The sequence below is a fragment of the Sus scrofa genome, chromosome 2, assembly GCF_054392235.1.
Source record: "Sus scrofa isolate SSC_HxYL_T2T_F1_AM1 chromosome 2, Sscrofa_HxYL_maternal_Yorkshire_Landrace_v2.0, whole genome shotgun sequence".
In the NCBI taxonomy this organism is placed as follows: Eukaryota; Metazoa; Chordata; class Mammalia; order Artiodactyla; family Suidae; genus Sus; species Sus scrofa.
The window spans coordinates 98,806,778-98,831,991 of record NC_139384.1 but is presented as its reverse complement, the minus strand read 5'-3'; the positions used below and the strand labels follow the sequence as shown (position 1 = coordinate 98,831,991).

General features: G+C 36.7%; 1 protein-coding gene and 1 long non-coding RNA gene across 37 annotated transcripts in view; one reads left to right on the top strand and one right to left on the bottom strand.

Annotated features, from left to right (window-relative positions):
- TENT2 (terminal nucleotidyltransferase 2) overlaps nucleotides 1-25,214 on the bottom strand; it is a 133,984-nt gene that overhangs the window by 22,612 nt on the left and 86,158 nt on the right. For 7 of the 36 annotated variants that reach the window (XR_014838131.1, XR_002341756.2, XR_002341757.2 and 4 more), the window contains exons 6-12: nucleotides 11,073-11,187; nucleotides 10,890-10,981; nucleotides 9,410-9,488; nucleotides 6,996-7,065; nucleotides 6,138-6,214; nucleotides 5,574-5,702; nucleotides 981-1,024 (exon numbers count right to left, since the gene is read on the bottom strand). Coding sequence is in view for 12 of the 36 variants with exons in the window: in XM_085013917.1 (XP_084870043.1) it covers nucleotides 981-1,024; nucleotides 5,574-5,702; nucleotides 6,138-6,214; nucleotides 6,996-7,065; nucleotides 9,410-9,488; nucleotides 10,890-10,981; nucleotides 11,073-11,187 (606 nt within the window). In the remaining 24 variants the exon portion in view is untranslated. Of the gene's footprint in view, nucleotides 1-980; nucleotides 1,025-5,573; nucleotides 5,703-6,137; nucleotides 6,215-6,995; nucleotides 7,066-8,498; nucleotides 8,681-9,100; nucleotides 9,255-9,409; nucleotides 9,489-10,889; nucleotides 10,982-11,072; nucleotides 11,188-25,214 lie in introns of all 36 variants that reach the window. The other 29 variants (XR_002341758.2, XR_014838132.1, XR_002341759.2 and 26 more) reach the window with 9 other exon arrangements.
- On the top strand, nucleotides 17,947-24,528 carry LOC146405606 (uncharacterized). The gene is made up of 2 exons (XR_014838155.1): nucleotides 17,947-20,385; nucleotides 22,039-24,528. It is a non-coding gene; the product is annotated as an uncharacterized LOC146405606 (long non-coding RNA).

Sequence of the window (25,214 nt, the reverse complement as noted above, 5' to 3'; positions counted from 1 at the left end):
AGAAACAGCAAATTTTGGAAAAAAGAACACAAAAACTAGAAAAGAAAAATATTCATATAAATAATGAATATGTACATTACCTAGGTTTCTGAATACATATTAAACTTTGTCTAGTAAGCACTCTTCATTTCTTGACTATTTCCAATTAACTTCACCAGGATCCTTTAACCTTTAATATGAGTATATCTTTTTTTTTTGTCTTTTTGTCTTTTCTACCGCTGTTCCCACGGCACATGGAGGTTCTCAGGCTAGGGGTCCAATCGGAGCTGTAGACGCCAGCCTATGCCAGAGCCACAGCAAAGCGGGATCTGAGCCGTGTCTGCGACTTACGCCACAGCTCATGGCAATGCCGGATCCTTAACCCACTGAGAAAGGCCAGGGATCAAACCCACCACCTCATGTTCCCAGTCGGATTGGTTAACCACTGCTCCACGATGGGAACTCCCTTCACCAGGATTCTTAACAGTGTGCACACAAGGACAGTACACTGCTACCTCTTACTTGGTAAGATAAAATGAAAGATAAAAAGATTATCCAATTGTTCAACTTCTTCATTTTTTTCCCCCGATTTCAAAGTATATATGTGTTAGGCTATAAAACTTCTGAATTACTAACTAAAGAAATGTTTTCAATCTATACTCAAAAGTAGCATGAAAAAAATTGGTCTGGGTCCAAATGGGCCTTCACCAACTATATTAAATTTCCATTAGTAATAATCATGAGCCTCATGCAAAAAAGTCCCACCATTAACATAAATGATCAGATTGTCTTGGTAATAACCAAATAAAATATGAGTCTTTTGAACAAGTATATGAAAACACTTTTAACATTCCTGTGGCCAGTGTCTCAGCCTATGTAGAAAATATTATACACTTAGAAGATAACTATTATTACTTTTATATTCACATCAATACTGTACATAATAGTTCCACAAATACTTGTCACAATATGTATTATAATAATTTATAAGAAACACTTACTGGGTACATTTTTTGGATGGATGGAAGGATAGGTTCAGGTAGGGCTATAAAAAGAAAAACATTAAAGCTTCCATGATTCATGTAATTCATTTTACAAAGCAATAATTTGTCAGCTATACTGCAGGTATGAGACTATAGGAATTTTTCTGAAATTCAACAGTCTTTGTATATTTTTGCAATGAATTCTGTTCCTAAAAATTTTAATTCAAAACATATCTAAGTTGACAATTTTAAGGTCTGTTACTAAGATACGCATACTTCTATGTAAATCAATGTTTCTTACATGATCTTAGAATAATAGGGCATCAGTAAATGGACACACATTATTTAGTCCAACATCAGACACACAAAATAAGCAAGACAAGGATTGTGGTACAGACACTGAAAAGACATTAAGATGGACATAGTTATCAAAAAAAAATTTTTTTAAATACGGTCCAAAGGCACTATTATTATAAGATATATTCATGGTAGACATTCTATGAATATTTACTCATATTATTGTTTCTAAGCAATTGACACTTCTGTCTTTATTACTCTTTTTTTTTTTTTTTTTTTGGTCTTTTTGTCTTTTTAGGGCTGCACCCACTGCATATGGAGGTTCCCAGACTAGGGGTCAAATCAGAGCTACAGCTGCCCACCTACACTACAGCCACAGCAATGCCAGATCCGAGCTGCGTCTGTGACCTACACCACAGCTCACAGCAACGCCAGATCCTTAACCCACTGAGTGAGGCCAGGGATCAAACCCATAACCTCATGGTTCCTAGTAGGATTCACTTCTGCTGCGCTAATCCTATTATTAACTTTTAATCTTAGATTGCCATAAAAATCTCTTCCCAGTAGGTTTTCCCCTCATGCTTTCATTAGTCACCTTTTTCAAGCAAATGTAGTTTGTAACTAACTACTGAAATTTATGCTAGGAAATGCTTAAGTTAATCTTTGCAGCCTTTCTACAAGAGAGGACCTGCTTCCTTTCTCAGTTCATGACAAAAAGATATTAAAACATTTAAAGTTAAATGAAACTTAAAGGTCATCCATCCAACCATTAATGTTACAGATGAGAATACTGACGCCAGAGAGGTAGAATAACTTGGCCAAACAAGATCACAAAAAACTAGTTCACTGTGGCAAAGCTGGGACTGCTCAATACATCTTGCTGACTCTTAAACGATATGAAAATCAACTACTTAGTTCAATCTAATTTCTTCTATGGAGGAGTAGCTTAAATTTGCCAAAATACAGATTTACACATTAGGTCTGGGTAGCTGTCTTTTAACATCTAGAAATGGTTGATAAGAGTGCCATTAACCACAAACTACCTTAGTAAATAGGACCACTTCATCAAAAATAAAATTTTTAACAAAATCCAAACCAAATTTTAACATGATTTCATTACACTGGCAAAATACTAATATCTGAATTTTTAACTTGCTGCAAAACCACCATGAGGCATCCATGAGTAAAGTATGATTTCCTAAACAGGCAATCAAATTTCCTAATATAACTCAGAGAATGGAAAGATAGGGCACATACTATTAATGTTCTTATATATGTTACATGCTTTACACAAATCTAACATTAAAATCACAACTAAAACTAAAAAAAATTGATAAACACTAGGTGGTAGAACATGAGTGCTTGTCATGTTATTCTTTATATATTTATACGTACTATACAGGAAATATTTTTCTTTTTATGGCCACACCCGAGAAATTTCCAGACTAGGTGTTGATTCAGAGCTACAGCTGTCGACCTACGCCACAGCCAAGGCAACACCAGATCTGAACTACACCTGTGACCTACATCACAGTCTGTGGCAACGCCGGATATTTAACCCACTGAGTGAGGCTAAGGATGAAACTCGCACCCTCAAGGACACTATGTCAGGTTCTTAACCTGCTGAGTGAGCCACAAAAGGAATTCAGAGAAATATTTCTAATCTCCTTAATTTTTAATAAAAGTGAACTGCAATCCAAAAGAGTTCACTAAAAAACCAACAAAAGTAATATATGTTTCAGATTTAAGTGTAAAATTGGACAGAAATGATTAGTGATATATAGAGTAGTATCTAAAAGAGCCAACATCATGTTTAAAATCCTTTTGGGAGTTCCCATTGTGGCTCAGGAGGTTAAGGACCCAATGTTGTCTCTGTGAGGATGCGGGTTCAATCCCTGGCCTCGCTCAGTGGGTTAAGGGTCTGGCTTGCTGCAAGCTGCAGTGTAGGTCACATATGCAGCTCAGATCTGGTGTCGCCACGGCAGCAACTCCAATTCAACCCCCAACCCCAGCCTAGGACTTTCCATATGCCACAGGCGTGGCCATAAAAAGGGGGAAAAAAATCCTTTTGGAGGGACAAATCAATCATCAAAGTAGTACATATACAAAGTAGGTCAGCAAAAAAAAAAAAAAAAAAAAAAAGTGTTATTGTTGTTCAGGAAGATTATCTAAACTTTCTGATGATTACTGATTCACAAAATTTTGGCCCATTCAAACTATTTGAGTATCTCTCACTACTTCAAAAAAATTTACCTGATTCCACTGCTCGAATGAAAATATACTCTCTTAGGAATTCCCTCTGTGGCACAATGGGTTAAGAATCCGACTGCAGCAGCTCAGGTCACCGTGAAGGTGCAGGTTCAATTCCTGGCCCAGCACAGTGGGTTAAAGGATCCAGTGTTGCCACAGCTGTGGCATAAGGTTGCAGTTATGGCTGTGATTTAATCACTGGTCCAGGAACTTCCACAAGCCATGGGTACAACCATAAAAAAAAATATATATATATATTTATACTCTTATTAAATATATATTATAAAACATCTACAAGTATAGTAACATATAAAGAAAACAAATTCTACTGTCCATAAAGAATAACCTCTGATAAATTACTGGCACATACCTTTTCAATATTTGTATACATATGAATATATACAAAAACTCAAATATAGCTACTATTTTTTTTTGTCTTTTTTTCTTTTTAGGGCCATACCTATAGCATATGGAGATTCCCAGGCAAGGGGCCCAATCAGAGCTGTAGCCACCGGCCTACGCCATAGTCACAGCCACACCAGATCCAAGCCATGTCTGTGGCCTACACCACAGCTCATGGCAACACTGGATCCTTAACCCACTGAGCGAAGCCAGGGATCAAACCCACATCCTCATGGATGCTGGTTGGATTCATTAACCAATAAGCCATGATGGAAACTCCCAGCTACTATTTTTTAAATAAAATTGGCATCATGTTGTATATGACTTAGTATATTATGAATATTTTCTTATATCAATAAGTGTCTAAAACATGAGTTTTAATGTGTGCATCAATTTCATATTAGGATATAGCATAATTAGTTTGACCATTCTCCCATTCTTAAAAACTTAAGATTACTTTTTTTTTTTGTCTTTTTGCCATTTCTAGGGCTGCTCCCGCAGCATATGGAGGTTCCCAGGTAGGGGTTCAATCGGAGCTGTAGCCGCCAGCCACAGCCACAGCCACAGTAAGGCAGGATCAGAGCCGCGTCTGCAACCTACACCACAGCTCACAGCAACGCCGGATCCTTACCCCACTGAGTGGGGTCAGGGATCGAACCCACAACCTCATGGTTCCTAGTCAGATTCATTAACCACTGAGCCACGATGGGAACTCCTATTTCTAATCTTTTTTATTTCAACAAACACCATGAGAAACATACTTATTTAAGTTCATTTATGTATCCTTGATTATCTACCTTAGGGTTAATTCCTAGAAATGGAATCACTGAGTCATGGGTATGAACATAAATATTATAACATTGCTTTCTCAACTGTGGAAATACTAACCCAGAATAGATCACCCCCTAGACAATCTGGTAAAGAGTCTTACATCATCAAGTCTTCCACCCAATCTCCATGCCAGCTCATAGGAAATAATAGCTTCTTTAAACTAATAAGAAAATCATTTAATTTCTGTCTCATGTGAAAAATAAAAAACAAGATGAATGGTATTTATTTTTACACGTCTCTGAACATTCATCTGCCACAAGATAATGTTTTCTGCCACAAGATAATGGGTCCACAATACAGTGGTGAAAATTCTCTGAATACAAAAGTGAATATAGGGGAGTTCTTGCTATGGCTCAGCAGTAACGAGCCCAATTTAGTATCCATGAGAATGTGGGTTCGATCCCTGGACCCACTCAGTGGGTTAAGGATCCGGCGTTGCTCTGAGCTATGGTGTTGGTCACAAGACGCAGCTTGGATCCTGTGTTGCTGTGAGTGTGGCATAGGCAGGCAACTGTAGCTCCAATTCAACCCCTAGCCTTGGAACTTCCATATGTTAAGGGTGCAGCCCTAAAAATTAAAAAAAAAAAAAAAAAAGGGAATATAGGAAACTATCAAAAAATAAAAACAGCGAAACTTCTTTATAATGTTTCCCAGGAGTATCATTACTAAAACATCGGTTCAAAGCAACAAAATACGAAATGTGGTTTCATGTGCCTTAGAAGAAACTTTTTAGAAAAACTGTATTTGAATATAAGGTCAACAGGGAAGACACTATAACGAAGTTAACTGCATTTCTGTTTTAAAAATTGGGAAAAACCCCGTAATACTTACTCTGTAAATAGTGCAAAACCATCAATACAAGACTATAGCTGCTTAAAGTACCACGACTGGCATCATTTATCTCATGGTGACTCGCCCACTTCTTAATCACCAGTACTAACGGACGAACTCGATTTTCAACTGAAAGTAAAATTAAAACTTAAAAGTGGCAAGAAGATAATACAGTTCCTTTGAAACTTTACATTATTTTCCAACTTCATGCCAAGAGAAAGGGCAATGCTTCCTGTTATTAAACATTGTGTTCACCATAAATAAACAAATAAACGAGTCTTAACTTTGAACAAATAAACGAGTCAACTTCTAAAAGGTACCTTAATTACTACCTTTTAAAAATGATCAATTATTAAAATTCATTTTATTAACCTATAACTGGTAGTATGTGATTTTAGTGTAGCATATAAGAAAATGAGACACATTGTACGTAAAACACAATTAAAGACATGTCAGTAGTTACCACACATCTTTTTTTTTTATACATACGTCTTTAAAAAGGAATAAAGAATGAAGGATAAACAGAGATAGTAATAATTATATGGAAATAAACATAAAACTTACGGTATGCATAAGTTCTGAGAAGGAATGTGTTTCTTATTCCAACAATATTGTTTACATTCAAGTCAAACTCCACACAACTATTAACAGAAAAGAAAAAAAACTTAAGCTCAAAACTACATAGAAGCTAAATTCATATTCATCCATTCATCCAATGATGCAAAACAGCATAGGCTTAGTGACCTTAAAATGGGGCACTAAGGAAATAAGAATATATACTTTTAGTATGATTTGGTGTCTATCTATTAAAGACATAAAACAGGATTACTGTTGAAAGATCCATAATGTACCAATAAGCCTCCAATTACTCTTAACAAAAAAAGTTTTAATTTCACAATCCTAACCATACAAACAAAAGTACATGACTAAACACATTTCTGGGCAAGTTATGCCCTACAAGTTATATATTCTCAACCAATTTTGAACTACAGAATCATCTGATTTAAAACAACAGGAATGAAAAGCCAAATAAAGTAAAGGTGAAAAAATAAAAGCTCTATTTATAATTTTATTCATAACAACACCCTTTGATGTAAATATACATCAAATTTCACCACTTAAGGTATGTTCTCAAGAGCACATTACACTTCCAAAAGGCAAAAGAGCATTTAAAAGTCTAAAATATAAAGATGTATCTATTCATCCTTTCAACTGGATAGTCACAAACACTCAAAATGTCAACTAGAATAAACTCAGTACAGTTAAGCATGAATATTTGCTCAGACTGTTCTAAAACCAGGCCATTTCTAAAAACTGATGAAAATAAGCTACTGCATGACAGTATACATTTCTTAATTATCGATCTCAGAAGAACACCTAAAAATTATCTAAAGCAACTAAAAAAAGAGAACAATTACTCACCTCACTTTATCCCTGAACTTCACAATTGGCACTTTCGCGCGAATCAGCTGAGGTCTTTCAATGTAACCAGCTGAAGCATGAAAGATAATATGGGTATCTGTAAATGTTTCTCAAATTCACAGTGTTCCAGTGCACATTCTTTTAAAAGTAATATTTTACTTAGCTAAAACAATTTAAGAAAATACAGTCTTTGAGAGAGAAAGTCAAGTCAAAAGGACATTATCAAATTCATCTAAGACTGGAACTTCCAATACCATGTAGAGGGCTTTATATATTAATACATTATTTTCAAAAATGTAAAACATCTAATAACATCTATAAAGAAGTTCATCAGAGCATTTCAAGAGTGAGAAATATCTGGGCCAAGAGCAGAGGGATAGCTAAATTCTGCGACAGCATATGACAAGATGTTATGGTAGCCATAGAAATCATATTACAAAGAATCTTAAATGTGGAAATGCTGGCAACATGATACATGGGGCAGTGATAAATTCAAATAAGTAAGACCACTAAGAGGAAAAACACATGTATGGATAGCTTTTTATGCTACCAATCTTAAATTTTTTTTTTCCTGGGTTGAAATATATGTTCATTGTAGAAAAGTGAGAAAATACAGAAATGTATAAAAAAGAAATTCTGCAAACTCTTCCCTAACAAGCAATTTCATAATGTTTTCACTAAAAAAACACAAAAAACCCACACATTATGAAATTAACAATTTTCTGGAGCTTCCGTGGTAGCTCTGCAGTAACGAACCTGAGTAGTATCGGGTTTCATGCCTGGCCTTGTTCAGTGGGTTAAGGATCTGGCATTGCCGTGAGCTGTGGTGTAGGTCGCAGATGCAGCTCGGATCCTGGCGTGGCTGTGGCTGTGGCTGTGGCTGTGGCCAGCAGCTACAGCTCTGATTTGACCCCTAGCCTGGGAACTTCCACATGCCGCAGTCATGGCCCTAAAAAGACAAAAAAAAAAAAAAAAAAAACAGAATTTTCTGCCACAATGCTCTTAACACCAAAATCATAATACATCAAGCTTCAAATAGAATTATGTGTAGGAATTCAGTAGGGTTTAATGAAAAATAAGATTTAGAGTTACGAGTTTTGAGTTCCAAGTTCAAGTCCAGACTTCAACAAACTGCATTCCTCAGGCAAGTTACTAAACCCACTGACCACCAGTTCCCTTAATTATTAAAAACACCAACCCCCCTCCTCCAAAAAAAACTACTTTCATTTACATTACATGACCTCTAAGGTCGCTTTTCCTTTTAATATTTTATGATTCTAATAATAGTTATTAAAAATTCACTTATAGTATGAATTACTCTTTTATTTAAAAGATGTGGAAACTCAAGTCCACTGAAATAAATCTTTTGATTTCTTTCCTACAACTAATACAAGTTGTTCATGACTACTTGTTATATGCCTTTGCATTTTTCAGCTCAAAGCCTGAAACATAAGGAATACTTGTTAAACATAAGCGAACAAACTGTGTTTCTTTCCAACGTACATGATTAGTGTGACTTCAACTGCCCACAATATTCTGTGGAAGTTTACATAAATTATTTGAGGATTCCTATGTGGTACAGCAGGTTAAGGATCCAGCGCTGTCACTCCAGTGGCTTGGGCTGCTGCTGCTGCTGCATGGATTCAATCCCTGGCCCAAGAACTTCCACATGCCACGGGCACAGTCTAAATAAATAAATAAATAGAGGTGGCTTAACATTTGGGTTAAAATCTGCTTAGTCAGCTTATTCAAAGAATAAAATCTTACAACAAAATGGCCTAAGTCAATAATTTTGCTTTCTGTGAGAAATATATTTGGGCTTAACTAGAGGCCAAGTGTTGAGTGAAAATGTTTTTAAAACAAGCAAAGGGGTATGTCATTGCAAAACAGAAGAAATTCTCTCTTCCTCAAATGAATACCTGTAAGACTTTATCTGTATAATTCTTTTGGCTCTTCACAGATAGTCTGCATTACAGCTATTTACATTATGCTTTAGCTTCCCTAACTGTCTGCAACCATTTGAGAAAAAAAACTAAAGGTTACGTATCTTTTAATTCGACACTACCCTCAGTCGGAGCTTGCAAGTAAACTCAACAAAGACTTACTGAATAAATGGTTACTCTTCTTTTTAATCAAAAGTTAAAAAGAGGAGATCCCTTGGTGGCACAGTGGGTTAAGGATCCGAGGTTGTCACTGCTGTGGCTCAGGTTGCAGCTGTGGCTTGGGTTCCTCAGTCCCTAGCCCTGGAACTTCTACATGCTGCAGATGTGGTCAAAAAAAAAAAAGTTAAAAGGAATTCATTTGAGAGAAAGGATCCACATTATAACTAACCTAACCTAATCAGAAAATAAAGTGAGAGACATTTTAAATAGTTATGTTAAATGACATATGTACGTGAGGTATGTGAGACTTACAAAGTCTAGTACAGAAGTGTTTATGGACTAAGGTGAGTATATGCCGTGCTTCAGTCTTCTGATTTACCTGAAAAAAACACTGAAAAGTTAAAAATAAAGTGTTTTTCATTATCTTTCTAAACTTAGTGTTTTATTTTCTTGATGTATCCCAACAAAAAGAAAATATCTCAGCAGAGTTTTCAATATACAGTAAACCACATTATTTAAAAAGTCAACCGTTATGCTATCTTCTACATCACTATTTCTAATAACTGATTTTAAATGTAAAAGCACAATTTTAAAAGAAATATTGAAACAGCCACATGTCATCCTTTTCCTTCAGTATAAATGTACAAAAGCAATCTTCTCCAAGGAAAATAAACACAATCTTAACTTTCTGTAGCATGTTTTACTTCCCCATCTGGATTGTGAGCTGCTTAAAAATAAGGTTCAAATTATGGTGGTTAAGTTGTGAGAACATGATTTAGACATGTGAATAAGACTGGAGGATTAGTGGAATATACTTACAATATAATCTAGTTGCATGAGAGAAAGTTTTAATTAAAACTCTAGTATTCTCCACTACATTTATTATTTCTGGGGTTTTCTTTTCTTTTCTTTCACCTTTCTCATATGATTTCACAGCCTAGAAAAATATCAAGAGTCTCTTTCCTGGAATAAATATCTTTCTGATATGCCTTAACTAGAAGCCAATTTTGTTAGTGGACTAAGAGTAATAGTAAAAATACGTATTACTATCCAACAGAGTTTTTGTATTTTTTAAGAGATGGAATAGAAGGCATGTTAAAATTACACTGAAATTAATCTTTGGTATTTCAGAAGAGACTTCAGCATATTAAAAAGCCTGCTCAGGTCAGCTTAATGAACACCAATTACTGTGGAATTAAGAATACACAAGAGTATCAGCTAATAAGAAATTCAAATAAACATAATACTAAATAACAAAATTTGGTTGCCAAATAAGAAAAAACCAACTCAAAATATCAGAGAAAATTACTTTAAATCACAACAATCTTATTTTAATCAGCAAAATCTCTCTTGTTGAATTTCTAAAATAAGTCCAAATCCCATAGTACTTGCAAAGGGAAAATAATAAAGATTAAATATAGAATCACTAAGAATTTAAACGGAAGGAAATATGTCAAGAAGAGAAAGACATGCTCGTCCTCTTTACTGCACCCCAGTAACATACCCAACCCAATGACATTTCAAAATAGAGGGAGAGCTCTTTAAAAACATACAATGAATCCACCTCACTTTAACAACTTAAATAGACATTAATGCTAGAATTTGTTATGCTTTTTATGTACATGCCTTTAAAAAAAAGCCTTTCCTGGCTTTCCCTGCATTACTATAAACAGAGAATTCAAAGAAGCAGTTAAAACAAAACAGGCTTGTTTTTTCTCAATGACTTTTATATGAGATTTCTTCAATGACTTAACAGGAAAAACACATTTGGAATAATTGTTTCATTACTTACTGGTTCCTCTTTAACAACTAGACATAAATCACCATCACTGGTCCGAGTACCAAATCCATTTAAAGAGGACCCAACTAAAAAAAGTTTGCTTTCTAGAAAAACAGAAGAGAGTTATAAGGTATTATTTAAAATTAAAAACAGGGATGTATATACTTAAAAGTCATGAAAAACAGGAAAACATACGTGGAAATAACAGTTGAATTTCTCTCTGCAGCTCTGTTCGACAAAGTTCTTTCTTCTTTAAATCACTTACTTGCTGCTGACATGCTTCAAATAACTCCACTATCTGCTGACTCAACTTGAATACACCACACAAAAAAAAGTACAAATTTTGTTCAGAAATGTAAGTTATTACCATATTGAGAATAACAAAATTAATGACAGTATTTTTAAAATAAATACGTTATCTCCTTAACACTTTCTAATATCAACTACTGTTACTCAAGCAACCATAATTACTTAGTAATTGAAATAGTTACCGACTTTTATACAGCCAAGTATTACTGCCACGTCATAGACAATTCATAATAAGGATCATCTATGGGTCATTATATTACAACCTGCAGTTGCATGGGATGTGAGCTAAGATTGCTTTTTACATTTTTAAAGAGTTATAAAAGCAAACAAAAATATGCAAGAGAAACCATATGTGAGTGGCAAAGTTTAAATACTTACTCCCTGGCCCTTGAAAGAAGTATAACCAACCCTTGATGTTTACACCACCAATACCAAATACAACAGACTTAAGAAAAAAAGTTCCTGGTTGTCTGTGCTCATGCAAACCACCCTACTCCCCACTCTTACAACACTGCCCTAAACCCTGACTTCTTTTCTGCCATCTATAGATAGATCTCCCTGTTTATCTACCTATCTGGTTCATACTTTCCCCTACAACTCACCTCTTGCCAGCAACACAGGTGACTTCCTTAGCTATGCTGGGCTAAATATCCTAACATACTCTAACCATTCATGAATTGTTTTTACTCCAATATTTTTCATCATCAGTGTTACAACCCCACAGCCATAACATGGTCTTTACAATAAAAAAGAACTTCAGGAGCTCTGAAATTTTAAATTCCAATATACTATCTTGGCTTCAATCTCCTGTCCAATTCTCACTTTCTTATTCCCCTCATACCTGCTCTAGAACCACATAGGTCTGGATTCTCTTAAATGTCCCTTTACTCCCAAACCAACAGCAATTAAAGTAGCATGGGAGTTCCCATTGTGGCTCACTAGTAACGAACCCAGCTAGTATCCATGACAATGCGAGTTCAATGCCTGGCCCACTCAGCATTTCCATGAGCTGTGGTGTAGGTCACAGACACAGCTCAGATCCTGCATTGCTGTGGCTGTGGTGTAGGCCAGCAGCTGCAGCTCTGATTCGACCCTTAGCCTGGCAACTTCCATCTGCTGCAGGTATGGCCCTAAAAAGACAAAAAATAAAAAATAAAAAATAAAAATAAAATAGCATGATTTCCTTCCCTACCCAGTCTGTATCCCACAGTGCACCCCATGAACCACTCACTCTCTTTTATCATGCCTTAACAGCATTATACCCTTGTATAACATCTGTCCTGCAAAATCCTAATCTTAGGTTCACTATAAACAACCACCTTCTCTGCCCTTATATATGAGTTGCTAACTGGAAAAAAAAAAAAAATCTAAAATCACAAAATTGGGAGGAGTTCCCGTTGTGGCGCAGTGGTTAACGAATCCGACTAGGAACCATGAGGTTGCGGGTTCGGTCCCTGCCCTTGCTCAGTGGGTTAACAATCCGGCGTTGCCGTGAGCTGTGGTGTAGGTTGCAGACGTGGCTCGGATCCCGCGTTGCTGTGGCTCTGGCATAGGCCAATGGCTACAGCTCCAATTAGACCCCTAGCCGGGGAACCTCCATATGCTGTGGCAGCGGCCCAAAGAAATAGCAAAAAGACAAAAAAAATAAAAAATAAATAAATAAATAAATAAAATCACAAAATTGGTATCTTTCCAACTTACAGTTTAAGAACAACTTAAGATTGGCCATTGGCACCTCTCAGCAGTTACTTCCAAGTCTCTGGTTAGATGTTTCCATTTACCATTTCAAAGTCTTTACACCTTTCCTCAAGTTTCCTATACTTAACTTCACTTTCTTTTGCAGATAACTTCACATTAAAATTTACTAAGAAAAGTGAGGATCCCAAATGTGACATTCCCCAGCTTCCCAACAGCAAACTATTTTCTCAATGAAATCTCATCTCCTAACCTCTCCTGTCAGACAAACTGTCCTCTTCCTCAGTTCAATGCTAAACCCTTTATAAATACTTTTGTATTCATGCCTTCTGGTCACCTCTAGGGCACAAATATGCCATCAGTTTTTGGGTCTACCTTTTGAATTACCCATCTCTCCCTCCCTCTCTGGGGCCTTTTCCCAAGTCCCTGACTAGGCATAAGTCTCACCTATCATTTAAAACATTTTCTTTCATCACGTTTGGAATATTCATTTTAGGAAGGCAGAGAAAGTCTGGGCAACTTGACAATGAAAGAGACGTAATTTTTTAATATCCCTGAATAACCAACCATCTCCTCCCATAAAAAAAGGACAAAGCAAGTAGCAAAATAAAACAAACAGATCAAACCAAACCAAACCAAAGAAAAATGGCCAAGAAATATGGCACAATTAACTGACTACATACATATTACTCATGAACCCTAAAGTACTGGCAGTTAGGACCAAATGCCAGTAACAGCAAGACCCACATAGTATCAGAAATATAAAAGGAAGAAAAGGAAGGGAATTTGGGACAGCCCTAAAGCTAGAATATCCAGAAATCAAATTGCAGGTCCTGCTTCCCACTCCCTTAAATTGACAGGTCCAGTTCAGCGTGCAACAGCTACCAAAACTGTGAGCTTCACAGGCTACAACTCACAGGTAAATGCAAAGCATCACACAAAGATCAAAGATCTGAAAACTAAGTGTAACTCCCTTCTAAGACAAAGCAACACACCATGTAGAAACTGCCAGAAAGAGAAATCTCAACAGTACACAGCCATTAAGGGTAAAGGAAAGAAAGTCTAGAACTAGGATTATTCTGACTCCCAGAAAACATCTAACAATGTCTGGAAACAGTCTGGGTTATCACCACTTTGGGAATGGGGGCTACAAGGTGGTCACTGGTATCCAGTAGGTACAGGCCAGGATACAACTAAACGTCTGACAATGCACAGGACAACCCCCTGCAACAAAGATGATCTGACCAAAAATGCTAATACTACAGAAAGTGAAAAACCCGGTTTTAGAAAAAAGCAGGGAAGGAGAAAAAGTCTCAGAAAGTATGTTTCTGAATTCTACATGACAATAGAAGAGGATTCCTAGAGCCACAAACCTAGAGAAGCTAGCCTATCCAACCCTCCCCATCTAAAAGCAGTATAGGAAAAGCCATCTCACTTAACTACAAGTAACAGAGAAGAAACGGAATCTCAGAAAGGAAGGTGAGAATGGTAGGATAGAAAAAAATATTTGAAGAAATAATGCCTAAAAATGATTCTAGTCAATTCTCAAAGTTTTTATAAGAAAAATGAGAAGAGTAACATTTCCACAGATAATGAAGCATATCAAAAACACGTGTGCACAAAACTAATGAATATTTTAATATAATATGCAGAACCAAGGCTTTTTCTCTCATGTTTCAATATCCAAAAAAAAGATAAGTGCCTATGAAGTACACACAGCAGCAAAAACATTTGTGAATTTACATTTTTAAAAATTATCAAAAAGAGCAAAAAATATGAAATACTTAGAAATATATTTTAACAAAAGATATACAAAATCTATCGCGAAAATTATAAATATTGATGAGAGAAATTCAACACCTAAATAAATGTAGAGACAGAAGAAGAAAATTGGAGGATTTACCGTACCTTAGACTTAACCATACAGCTACAGTAGTCAAAACATTACGGCATTGGGAAAAGAACAGACAAAAAAAAGATAAAAACTGAATACTGAAATATTTATGAATGAAATGATATGATACCTGGAATTTGCTTCAAGCTAATAAGGGAGGATGCACAGACAAAATAAGACTGATCGTATGTTGCCAATTGTTAACGCTTGGTGTTATGAAGACTTACGATACTATTCTATTTTTGTATGCATTTGGTATTTTCCATAATAAAAAGCTTTCGCAAAAAAAGCATCCATCTTCACAAAGAGACGGGAAGAAGGTTTCCAGGTAAAGTGGTTAAAATGAGATTTTTAAAGGCATTTAAATAATTACATTTTATGCACTTAGAGCATAGCTGGCAAACCATGGTCTGCCTGTAGGCCAAAAATTGCCTCTGGCATCTTCTATAGGGCCACCAAACTAAAAATGATTTCTACATTTTTAAAACATTGTTTAAAAACAGAAAAGAAAAGAAAAGAAAAAAAAAGTTGACAGAGGGTACATGTACCTCACATGTCTAAAATATTTACTCTTTGACCCTTTATGTTTTTTCCCCTTGATCTTGAGAATCAGTTAGGCATATCAAAACTACTGGAAGTCAGGGTAACACTAAACATCTGCTGAATAACAAAAAGACATTGATTTTTTTACAGCAACGCTCAAGTGAAATTTTATCATACTTAAAAAGTTCTTTCATCTGAATGACCATGTTCATGTATAAACATTGACATATGAAAAAATTTAAGATTACACAGTAAATATGAAATTCCATATACTTTCTCCTCTTCCTTTGCTACATTCATGGTAAGATTTCTCTCTCAAGTACTACTATAATGGAGATCCGATAGTTTTTTTTTTTTTTTTTTTGGTCTTTTTAGGGCTGCACCCGCAGCATATGGAGGTTCCCAGGCTAGCGGCCTAATCTGCACTGTAGCTGCCAGCCTATGCCAGAACCACAGCAACTCCGGATGGGAGCTACGTCTGCGACCTACACCAGAGCTCATAGCAACACTACATCCTTAACCCACTGAGTTAGGCCAGGGATCGAATCTGCATCCTCATGGATACTAGTCAGATTCCTTTCTGCTGAGCCATGACAGGAGCTCCAAAATATATTACTTTAATTTAAAATTAATTGTAGAAGATAGCAATTTCTCACTATGTAAAAATTATATCTGTTCAAAACCTTAAAAACGATTTACCTAATATAGCTTAAAATATTAAAAAATTTCTTCCAAATATCAGTGATCATTTTTCCTAAAAAGTATTATCACCTATACTTAAACTCAGGCTCAAACCAAATTACCAATAAAGTTATCATCGCGTGAGATAAACACAAGCCACCATGGATGGATTTAGATTCGGAAGTTGAGTATGGATTTAGATTCAGCAGTTTTTAAATGTATCAGTAAATGAAGTTAAGGTATAACTTTTGCATGTATTCTCAGTAGAGTCTCCATTTGTCCCTTTTAGCTGGGTCCACATGTAAAAGAAAGTGAAAAAATCTTTCAGCTGGGAGTACCAAGACCAGATCATTTACTACAATACCTGAAAAAAGGTAACAGAGTTTCAGCTAAATATTAAGTACCATCTACAAACACAAATTAGCCATGAGCTTTCAAGGCAGGAGAAATAAAATTAAATATGGCAAAGAAAACAGGTCATCAGTTCACAAACACTTCAACAAAACTGGTAATTTCTCAGGCTTTCTCACTGCCACAATCTTTGTTACACATGAAACTAGAAAAGCTGGTGCCAATTACTGAGTAAAATAAAGCTAGATATGGAATAAAAGTTTAAATTCATTCTTGATGCTAAATACCCTTTCTCTTACATGAAATAAAATAGAATCAGGAAAATGTCATGCTGAAAACAAACCACTCCTTATTAGCATGTTAGACTACTATGTTTTTGTGTGTGGCAACAAAGTAGAGGCTTCTTAATTTATAAATTGGTACACTGATTACATCAGTTTGAATTAATGATTTTTTCTTCCCTGAAGCTTGACTACTTTTAGGCACATAATATTACTTGAACTTAGCCTAGAAAGAATTGCCTTAAAAAAGGAGGGCAGGAAAAAAACAAGCAAAACAAGTTTTCACTTGAGGATCTCTTGGGCTGAGTCCTGGTCTAAATTTTCTACATGAATTTATATCTCAGTGGCTTTAAAACTTTTGACAGACACATATATTACCAAGATAGAGCTCTAAGAATAAATTTAACCCAGGAGGTAAAAGATGTGTACAATGAAAACTATAAAACATTGATGAAAGAAATCAAAGACTACCAATAAATGGAGAGATATCCTATTCATGGATGAGAATTAAAACTGCTAAACTGTCCACAGTACCCAAAGCAATCTACAGATTCAATGTAATCTCTATCAAAATTTCACTGAAATTTCTCACATAAGAAAAAATAATCCTAAAATTTATATGGAACCACCAATGACTCAACATAGCTACAATCTTGAGCAAGAGCAACAAATCTGGAGGCATGACACTTTCTGATTTCAAATTCTATTACAAAGCTATGGTAATCAGGAGTTGCCGTCATGGCTCAGTGGTTAACGAATCCAACTAGGAACCATGAGGTTGCAGTTCGATCCTGCCCTTGCTCAGTGGGATAAGGATCCGGCGTTGCCATGAGCTGTAGTGTAGGTTGCAGACGAGGCTCGGATCTGGAGTTACTGTGGCTGTGGCATAGGCAGGGGCAACAGCTCCGATTCAACCCTAGCCTGGGAACCTCCACATGCCGTGGGTGTGGCCCTAGAAAAGACCAAAAAAAACCCAAAAAACACAAAGCTATAGTAATCAAAATAGTATGGTACTGGCATAAAAATGGACACACAGACCAATAAACATAATAGAGAACCCAGGAAAAAACCTACGCATTTGTAGTTAACTAAAAGGTACCAAGAAAATACAATAGAAAAAAGGATAGTCTTCAATAGTGTTGGGAAAACTGGATATGTTACATTCATGTAAAAGGATTAAATTGGACCCTTACCTCATACTCTAAACAAAAGTCAATTCAAAATGGATTAAAGACTTAATTTTAAGACTTGCAACTGTAAAACTCCTATAAGAAAATATAAAGGGGGAAAGTGCCATTACCTTGGTCTCAAAAGATTTTTTTTTTTTTTTTTTAGAGTAGACACTAAAACTCACAGGCAACAGAGGCAAAAATCAACAAGCGTAACTACATTAATTAAATCAAAAAAAGTTTCTGTACAGGAAAAAAAATGAAAAAGCAACATTCGGAATGGGAGAAAATATTTGCAAACCATATATCTGAAAAGGAGTTAATATCCAAAATATATAAGAAGCTCATACAACTCAACAGCAAAAATACAAATGACCCAGTTCAAAAATGGAAAAGGGATCTAAAGAGGTATTTTTCCAAAGACATACAAATTGCCAATAGGTACATGAAAAGATGTTCAGCATTACTAAGCATCAGGAAAATGCAAATCAAAACTGCAATGAGGAAGTTCCCTTGTGGCACAGCAGGTTAAGGATCCAGCAGTCACTGCAGGGGATAGGTTTGCTGCTATAGAAAGGGTTCGATCCCTGGCCCAGGAACTTCCACATGCCACAGGCACCTCCCCACCCCACCACCCCCCAAAAAACACAATGAGATACCACCTCACACTTGTTAAGATGGCAATTACCAAAAAGTCACAAGTGTTGACAAGGATGTGAAGAAAAGGGAACCCTTATACACTGCTGGCAGGAATGTTAATTGGTACAACCATACTGGGAAACAGCATGGAAATTTCTCAAAAAATTAAAAATAGACCTACCATATGTTCTAGCGATCCCTCTTATGGGTATATCCAAAGGAAAGAAAAAAATCTCTATCTTAACAAGGAATCTGCACTGTCATGTTCACTGCAGCATTATTCACAGTAGCCAAGAAGATAGAAAAAACTTAAGTGTCCACTGATGGATGAATGGATGTAGAAAATGTGTTTGTGTGTGTTTGTGTATACACATACACAATGGAATATTTGGCCTTTAAAAAGAAGGAAACTCCGCCTTTGGAATGGATAAGCAATGAGATCCTACTGTGTATCACTAGGAACTATATCTAGCCACCTATGATGTAGCATGATAATGTGAGAAAAAAAGAATGTGTGTGTGTGTGAGAGAGAGAGAGACTGGGTCACCTTGCTGTACAGTAGAAAATTGACGGAACACTGTAAATCAGCTATGATGGAAAAAATAAAAATCATTAAAAGTAATAATAAATAAAAAGAAGGAAACTGCCATTTGCAACCACCTGGCAAAACCACCTGGAAGACACAGAGCTAAATGAAATAAGCCAGACAAAGAAAGACAAATACTACATGATCTCACATGTGGAATCTAAAAAAGTTAAATTCATAGTGGCAGAGAGTGGAATAGTAGTTATTAGGAGCTGGGGAGTAGAATGAGTGAAATGGGGAAATGTTGGTCAAATTTTCAGCTGTAAGATGAATAAGTTCTGGAGGCATAATGTAGAATATTGTGACTACAGTTAATAAGAATAGATATTTTTTTTCTTTTTTGGCCTCGGGGAGTTTCTGGGCCAGGGATCAGATCTGAGTCACAGTTGCGACCCATGTCGCAGCAGCATCCACAGTAGATCATTTAACCCATTGTTCCAGACCAGGGATGGAACCTGTGTTCTGCCACTGCAGAGAAAGCCGCCCAGTCCCCGCTGTGCTACAGCAGGAACTCCTGTACTGTATGCTTGAAATTTTCTGAGAGTATATCTCAGTTTCTCATCACACACAAAAAAATATAACTATGTGAGGTGGTGAATGTTAATTATGTTGATTATGGTAATCATTTCACAACGTACACATATATCAAAACATCACGTTGTGTATCTTAAATATAGACAATTTTTATTTGCCACTGATATCTCTGTAAAGCTGGAAAAAAAAATGATGGGAGATATGAGCATATACACATTTTAACTACATGAAATTTAATGAGCCGATAATTTACAAGTATTTCATTCCCTTTTTCAATTTGTTCTTTGTTCCTAAATAATGCAGAATATTGAAATTTTCAAAAATAGAGCCTCTGAGAAATCTGTACGATAAATGTCCTCAAACTGTTCTTCCTAGGGTGGCAAGAGATTTGATAAAATTTGCTCCTTTCCGAAATTAAAAATTACACAAGAGATCTTGAACAATTCATAACCATCTTTCACCTTTACAATTCATATCAAGAAAACCTCAGCCTACCCTCTTATCAACTCAAAATTAAAAATCAATTATTTCAATTCATATAGTATCTTCAAAATAACAAGAATTTCCAAAATAAGTTATAATAGATGGAATTGAGGAGCTCAAATAACTGATTCCTCCACAGCCTCTTTTTGGTCCAGGCCAACATATATTCACCTAAAAGCTAGAATGAAGTAAAAGTTAAAATTTAGATAAGTATCTCTGTTGACACTTCTGTTTGCTAAAAGAGCAACCTGAAAAAGAGAGGAGTTCCTGTTGTGGCGCAGTGGAAATGAATCTGACTAGGAACCATGAGGTTGCAGGTTCAATCCCTGGCTTTGTTCAGTAGGTTAAGGATCCAGCATTGTCGTGAGCTGTGGTGTAGGTTGCAAACTCCACACCGATCCCGCACTGCTGTGGCTGTAGTGTAGGCTGGCAGCTCCAGCTCCAGTTCAATCCTTAGCCTGGGAACTTCCATATGCCGTGGGTTTGGCCCTGAAAAGCAAAAAAAAAAAAAAGGAAAAAGAAACCAAAAAGCTTTTGTGCTACTGAAAGCCAATCAATCACTCTACCTACAGGCAGGACCCATGCCCTTTCTACCTTCTTAAGGAATTTTATTCATGATTGTACTTTTCTCTCTAGAGCAAGTCAATCTCCACTCTCTACTGAAGCTTTCCCATAAACACTTACAAGTGGTTAATGTTTCTTCAACCTCAAAAACAAAAAAACTCCTTTTTCTAATTTCCTGTCTTTGGCTCTTCCTCTTCAAAACCAAACTTCCCCAGTTGTAAACACGCTTAGTTTTCATTTCTGTTTTCCCACCCTTTCCTCAACCTATTTCAATCAGTCTTGGATCTAGGCTCTCCTTTCTCCCTGGACAATCACACAGATATTCTTGGCTTTAATTATCACCTACATGCCAATGTTCACTGAATGTACACTTCCAGTCAATACCTCTATTCTGAACCCCAGATCTATATAAACTATCAACCCTAAATATCTAATTTGATGTTTCAAATGCACATTTATAATAACATGTTGACAGAACTCATCAGATTCCTGGTCACCCTCCAATTCCTATCAAACATAAATACTCATCAATCTTGCTCCTCTTGCATTTTGTTCTGTCTCAGTGAACGATACCGCCATGCATCTAGTTACAGAAGCCAGAAACTTGGAAGTAATCCTCAATATCGTCTTCTCTACCTCATCCAGGGATTCTCAACTGGAGGCAATTCTGCCCCCCAGGGCACATGTGGCAACATCTGTAGATATTTTCAGTTGTCACAACCAGATATTAGTGGCATCTAGTGAGCTGAAGCCAGGAATTCGGCTAGACATTCTAAGATGCAGAAGACAACCCCTCCATACCAAAGAAAGTTGGTCTAAAATGTCAATGGTGCAGAGGTTTAGATGACCTAATATAGTTCCTCATCAAATCTTATCAATTTCACATCCCCCAACACAGAAGAAACCCATCAATTTCTCTTCATCTTAACTACAGCACCTCCTAATTCAAGGCACCATTACCTTTCACCTACCATACAAGTTCCCTACATCCACACCTGTTCAACTGCTTAAAATGAAGCCAGAGTAGTTTAACTTGTCTTCTTCCTGCTTAAAAAAAAAAGCTTTCCAATGTTCTTCAGTAAATGACAAGTCCTTGCACGATTTGCCCGTGTGCCACACTTCAGCCATTCTCTCCCTAATCAACCCACCTCTAGCCACCCTTTCCTTTCAGTTCTTTGCGTACTCCATGCTCCTTTTTACCTTCAACCATGCTGTTCCTTCTCTCTAAAGCATTCTCTCTAGCCCCACCACTCCTTTTTTTTTTTTTTAAAGCTTTTTGAGGCCACACCTGCAGCATATGGAGGTTCCCAGGCTAGGGGTTGAATCAGAGCTACAACTGCCGGCCACAGCCACAGCCATGCAGGATACAAGCCTTGTCTGTGACCTACACCACAGCTCACGGCAACGCTGGATCCTTAGCCCACTGAGCGAGGCCAGGGATTGAACCCATGTCCTCATGGATCCTAGTCGGGTTCATTAACTGTTGAGCCACGAAGGGAACTCCCTATCCTCACCACTCTTTCACTAGTTAGCTCCTACTTACACTATTTTAACTTAAACATTACCTCCTCTAGACCAAATAAATAAATAAATTTTCCTTTATAGCACTTATAAATATGTATATAAAATTGTAATTTGCATGATTATTTTTAATGGCTCTCCCTCTCATTCTACTATCTGTACATGGCAAAAAGACCAAGTATATTTAGCAAAATGTTGTAGCATGACACTGCAGCATACAGCTAGCACTCAAAAATATTTGTTGAATACTAAAAAAAGGCAGAATCTAATCTACTTCAGGAATTTCAATTGTCACTTTTATTGCAGGTGACTTCAGGATTCATACCTTTGGCCACAGCCGTGCTTCTGAAATATATACGACCAGTTCAGCTAAAACATATTTTTCTACAATACCAATTAGCTTACAGACGATTGGTAAATAGAAGAACAGTATCAATTTAACGTACTAGCTGGGTTGATTTGTATGCAGAGCTGAAATTGTGGAATTATATATAACCTTAACAAGAAAGAAAACAAACCCTCAGCTTGGCTGCTCACAGGCAGGAGTCCTTTTAGGTCTAAGACAACTAAAAGTAAGCTCTGGCATCCAGAGTTCCCACTCAATAAGCAGACCCCCAGCCTCACACAGCTCTCTGCTACTTTACTTCCTTCTCAGTCTACCTGAACGGCAGCCTCACTGACTGAGCTGAGGGCTCTCCACAAGCCAGCTTATCTTTAACCCTGTTTTGTGTATTTTTAAATACCCCCTGCAGCATCATCCAACTATGCTAAGCTACCTACCTGGTCTGTCCGAGTCCTTTCTTAAGGTATCAATTATTATTCTTGATAGTGTTCTGGTTACAAAATTGTTTTGGTTTTGCGTAGCGTGCTCCAGCCCTGTCTTCCCATAGCCCTACATTCTTTGTATGCAATTTGCAGAACATATGCAATCTGCAGAACATGGCGTCTTTCAAGAGCACAAACATTATAGCAGAGTTCCCCACAGTTCCAGATAACTCTTGACTAGTTCCTCAATCAGCTTATACACCCAAAACCTGGGTTCCTCATCGCAGTTAACAGTCCAGAATCAAATCATTAAAGTCACCGATATACCTCTCTTCCCATCCCCTCCTTATCCAATCATTCCGCACCTCTATCAATTTTTCTTATGAATAGTCTCTCACATCTTTTCCACCACCATTCACCATAGCTGAAAGCTTCAGCACCTCTCATCTGAAGGAATTTAATAATTAATAGCCTTCAAGGTAAATCATTTATCTTCCAGGCCCTCTTTATTCCAAACCAAACTCCACTACACTGCAAGAACTATCTTCCCGAAAATGCAAATCGAATTGTGCTAGTCCTCTACTCAAAAATCCTCAATGGCATTCTACCGTACATTCAAGGCCTCAAACTACTGTTCCACTTTTATTTCTCAATGAACCTCCTACTCATTTTACAATGCAGCAGAGAAACAGAAGTAAACCATACAAACTGCTGAGTGCACTCTGGCAAAGAAAGACTCAGTAAATATTAGCTACTACTGTCATAGATTACCTGATATTACAGTCAGTTCTAAGAATGTCATAGCCCTACCCTTGACTTTAAGCATCTTAAGTTTCTCCTCTTTATATTATTAGAGATGAGGGTCAAATCTTGGTTGTGTCACTTACTAGCTTCAGCAAGTTATTTAGCTTTCTGAGCCTCAGTAAAATTAAGATAATATCCATATCATGGGATTGTTGAAAAGACTAATGACATAATATATGTAGAATGTCTATAAGAGAAATCAGTAAATGTTAGTTTTCTTTAAAAAGTATTCACTTGAAAAATGAACATAGAACTACTTGCCTTCTTTCTCCCACAACTAGGCAAAAAGAGAGCAGCACTCAAAGAAATTAGTTTAAGAACAAAATCTTATCTTTATCCCTTGAGATAAGTGCTTACGCCAAAAACATAGGATTTAAGAGAATCTTTTTCTATGCTACTAATTATTAAAGAACAACTTATTGATACGCAACAATATCAGATGACTTATACTTACTAGTGTTGTTATTAAATTTACTGAGACTCAATATATACCTAATCCATATGCAGAACTAGTAGTTAGTCAGTTCTAATAGTTTATTATAAACATATAAATACACGCAAAAAGAGAGCCTTAAGACTCATGAATAATATATTCCATAAAAAATAGGCCTACCTTCAGAGTTCCTGTTGTGGCTCAGCAGAAATGAATCTGACTAGTATCCATGAGGACATAGGTTCAAGCCCTGGCCTCATTCAGTGGGTTAAGGATCCAGCGCTGCAGTGAGCTGTGGTGTAGGTCACAAATGTGCCTCGGATCTGGTGTTGCTATGGCTGTGGTGTAGACCAGCAGCTACAGCTCCAATTCGACTCCTAGCCTAGAAACCTCCATATGCCGCGAGTGCGGCCCTAAAAAGACAAAAAAAAAGGGGGGTCTACCGCATACATATATCAAAAATCCACATACAGTAAAAGATTATTATATCCTCATTCAAAGAATTGATCTGATTTGATTTACACCGCAGGCTTTCACAATATAGCATTATGAGAGTTTCCTTAAAATGAGAAAGCAAAGACAAGACAAAGAATTGTGGGGGGCAGGAGGGTACCAAAACATCCCAACTTAGTCTTTTTACATTTTTACTTTGCTTTTTCCTCCCTCACACTGGTATTGCCTGAATGCTTTTCCTACTTCATAATAAGAAAAAAATAAGAGCTTTTTTTCATAAATAGTGCTGGGACAACTAGACCAAGAGCAAGAAATGAACTTAAATCCCTACTTCACATTATATATAAAAATTAACTCAAAATGGATCAAAGACCTAAAGCTAACACCATAAAACTCTTGAAATAATATAAAGGCATTAACTTTTGTGACCCTGGATTTTTTTTTTTTTTTTTTTTTGGTCTTTTTGCCATTTCTTGGGCTGCTGCCGAGGCATATGGAGGTTCCTAGGCTAGGGGTCCAATTGGAGCTGTAGCCACCGGCCTACGCCACAGCCACAACAACGCAGGATCCGAGCCACGTCTGCAACCCTCACCACAGCTCATGGCAACACCAGATCCTTAACCCACTGAGCA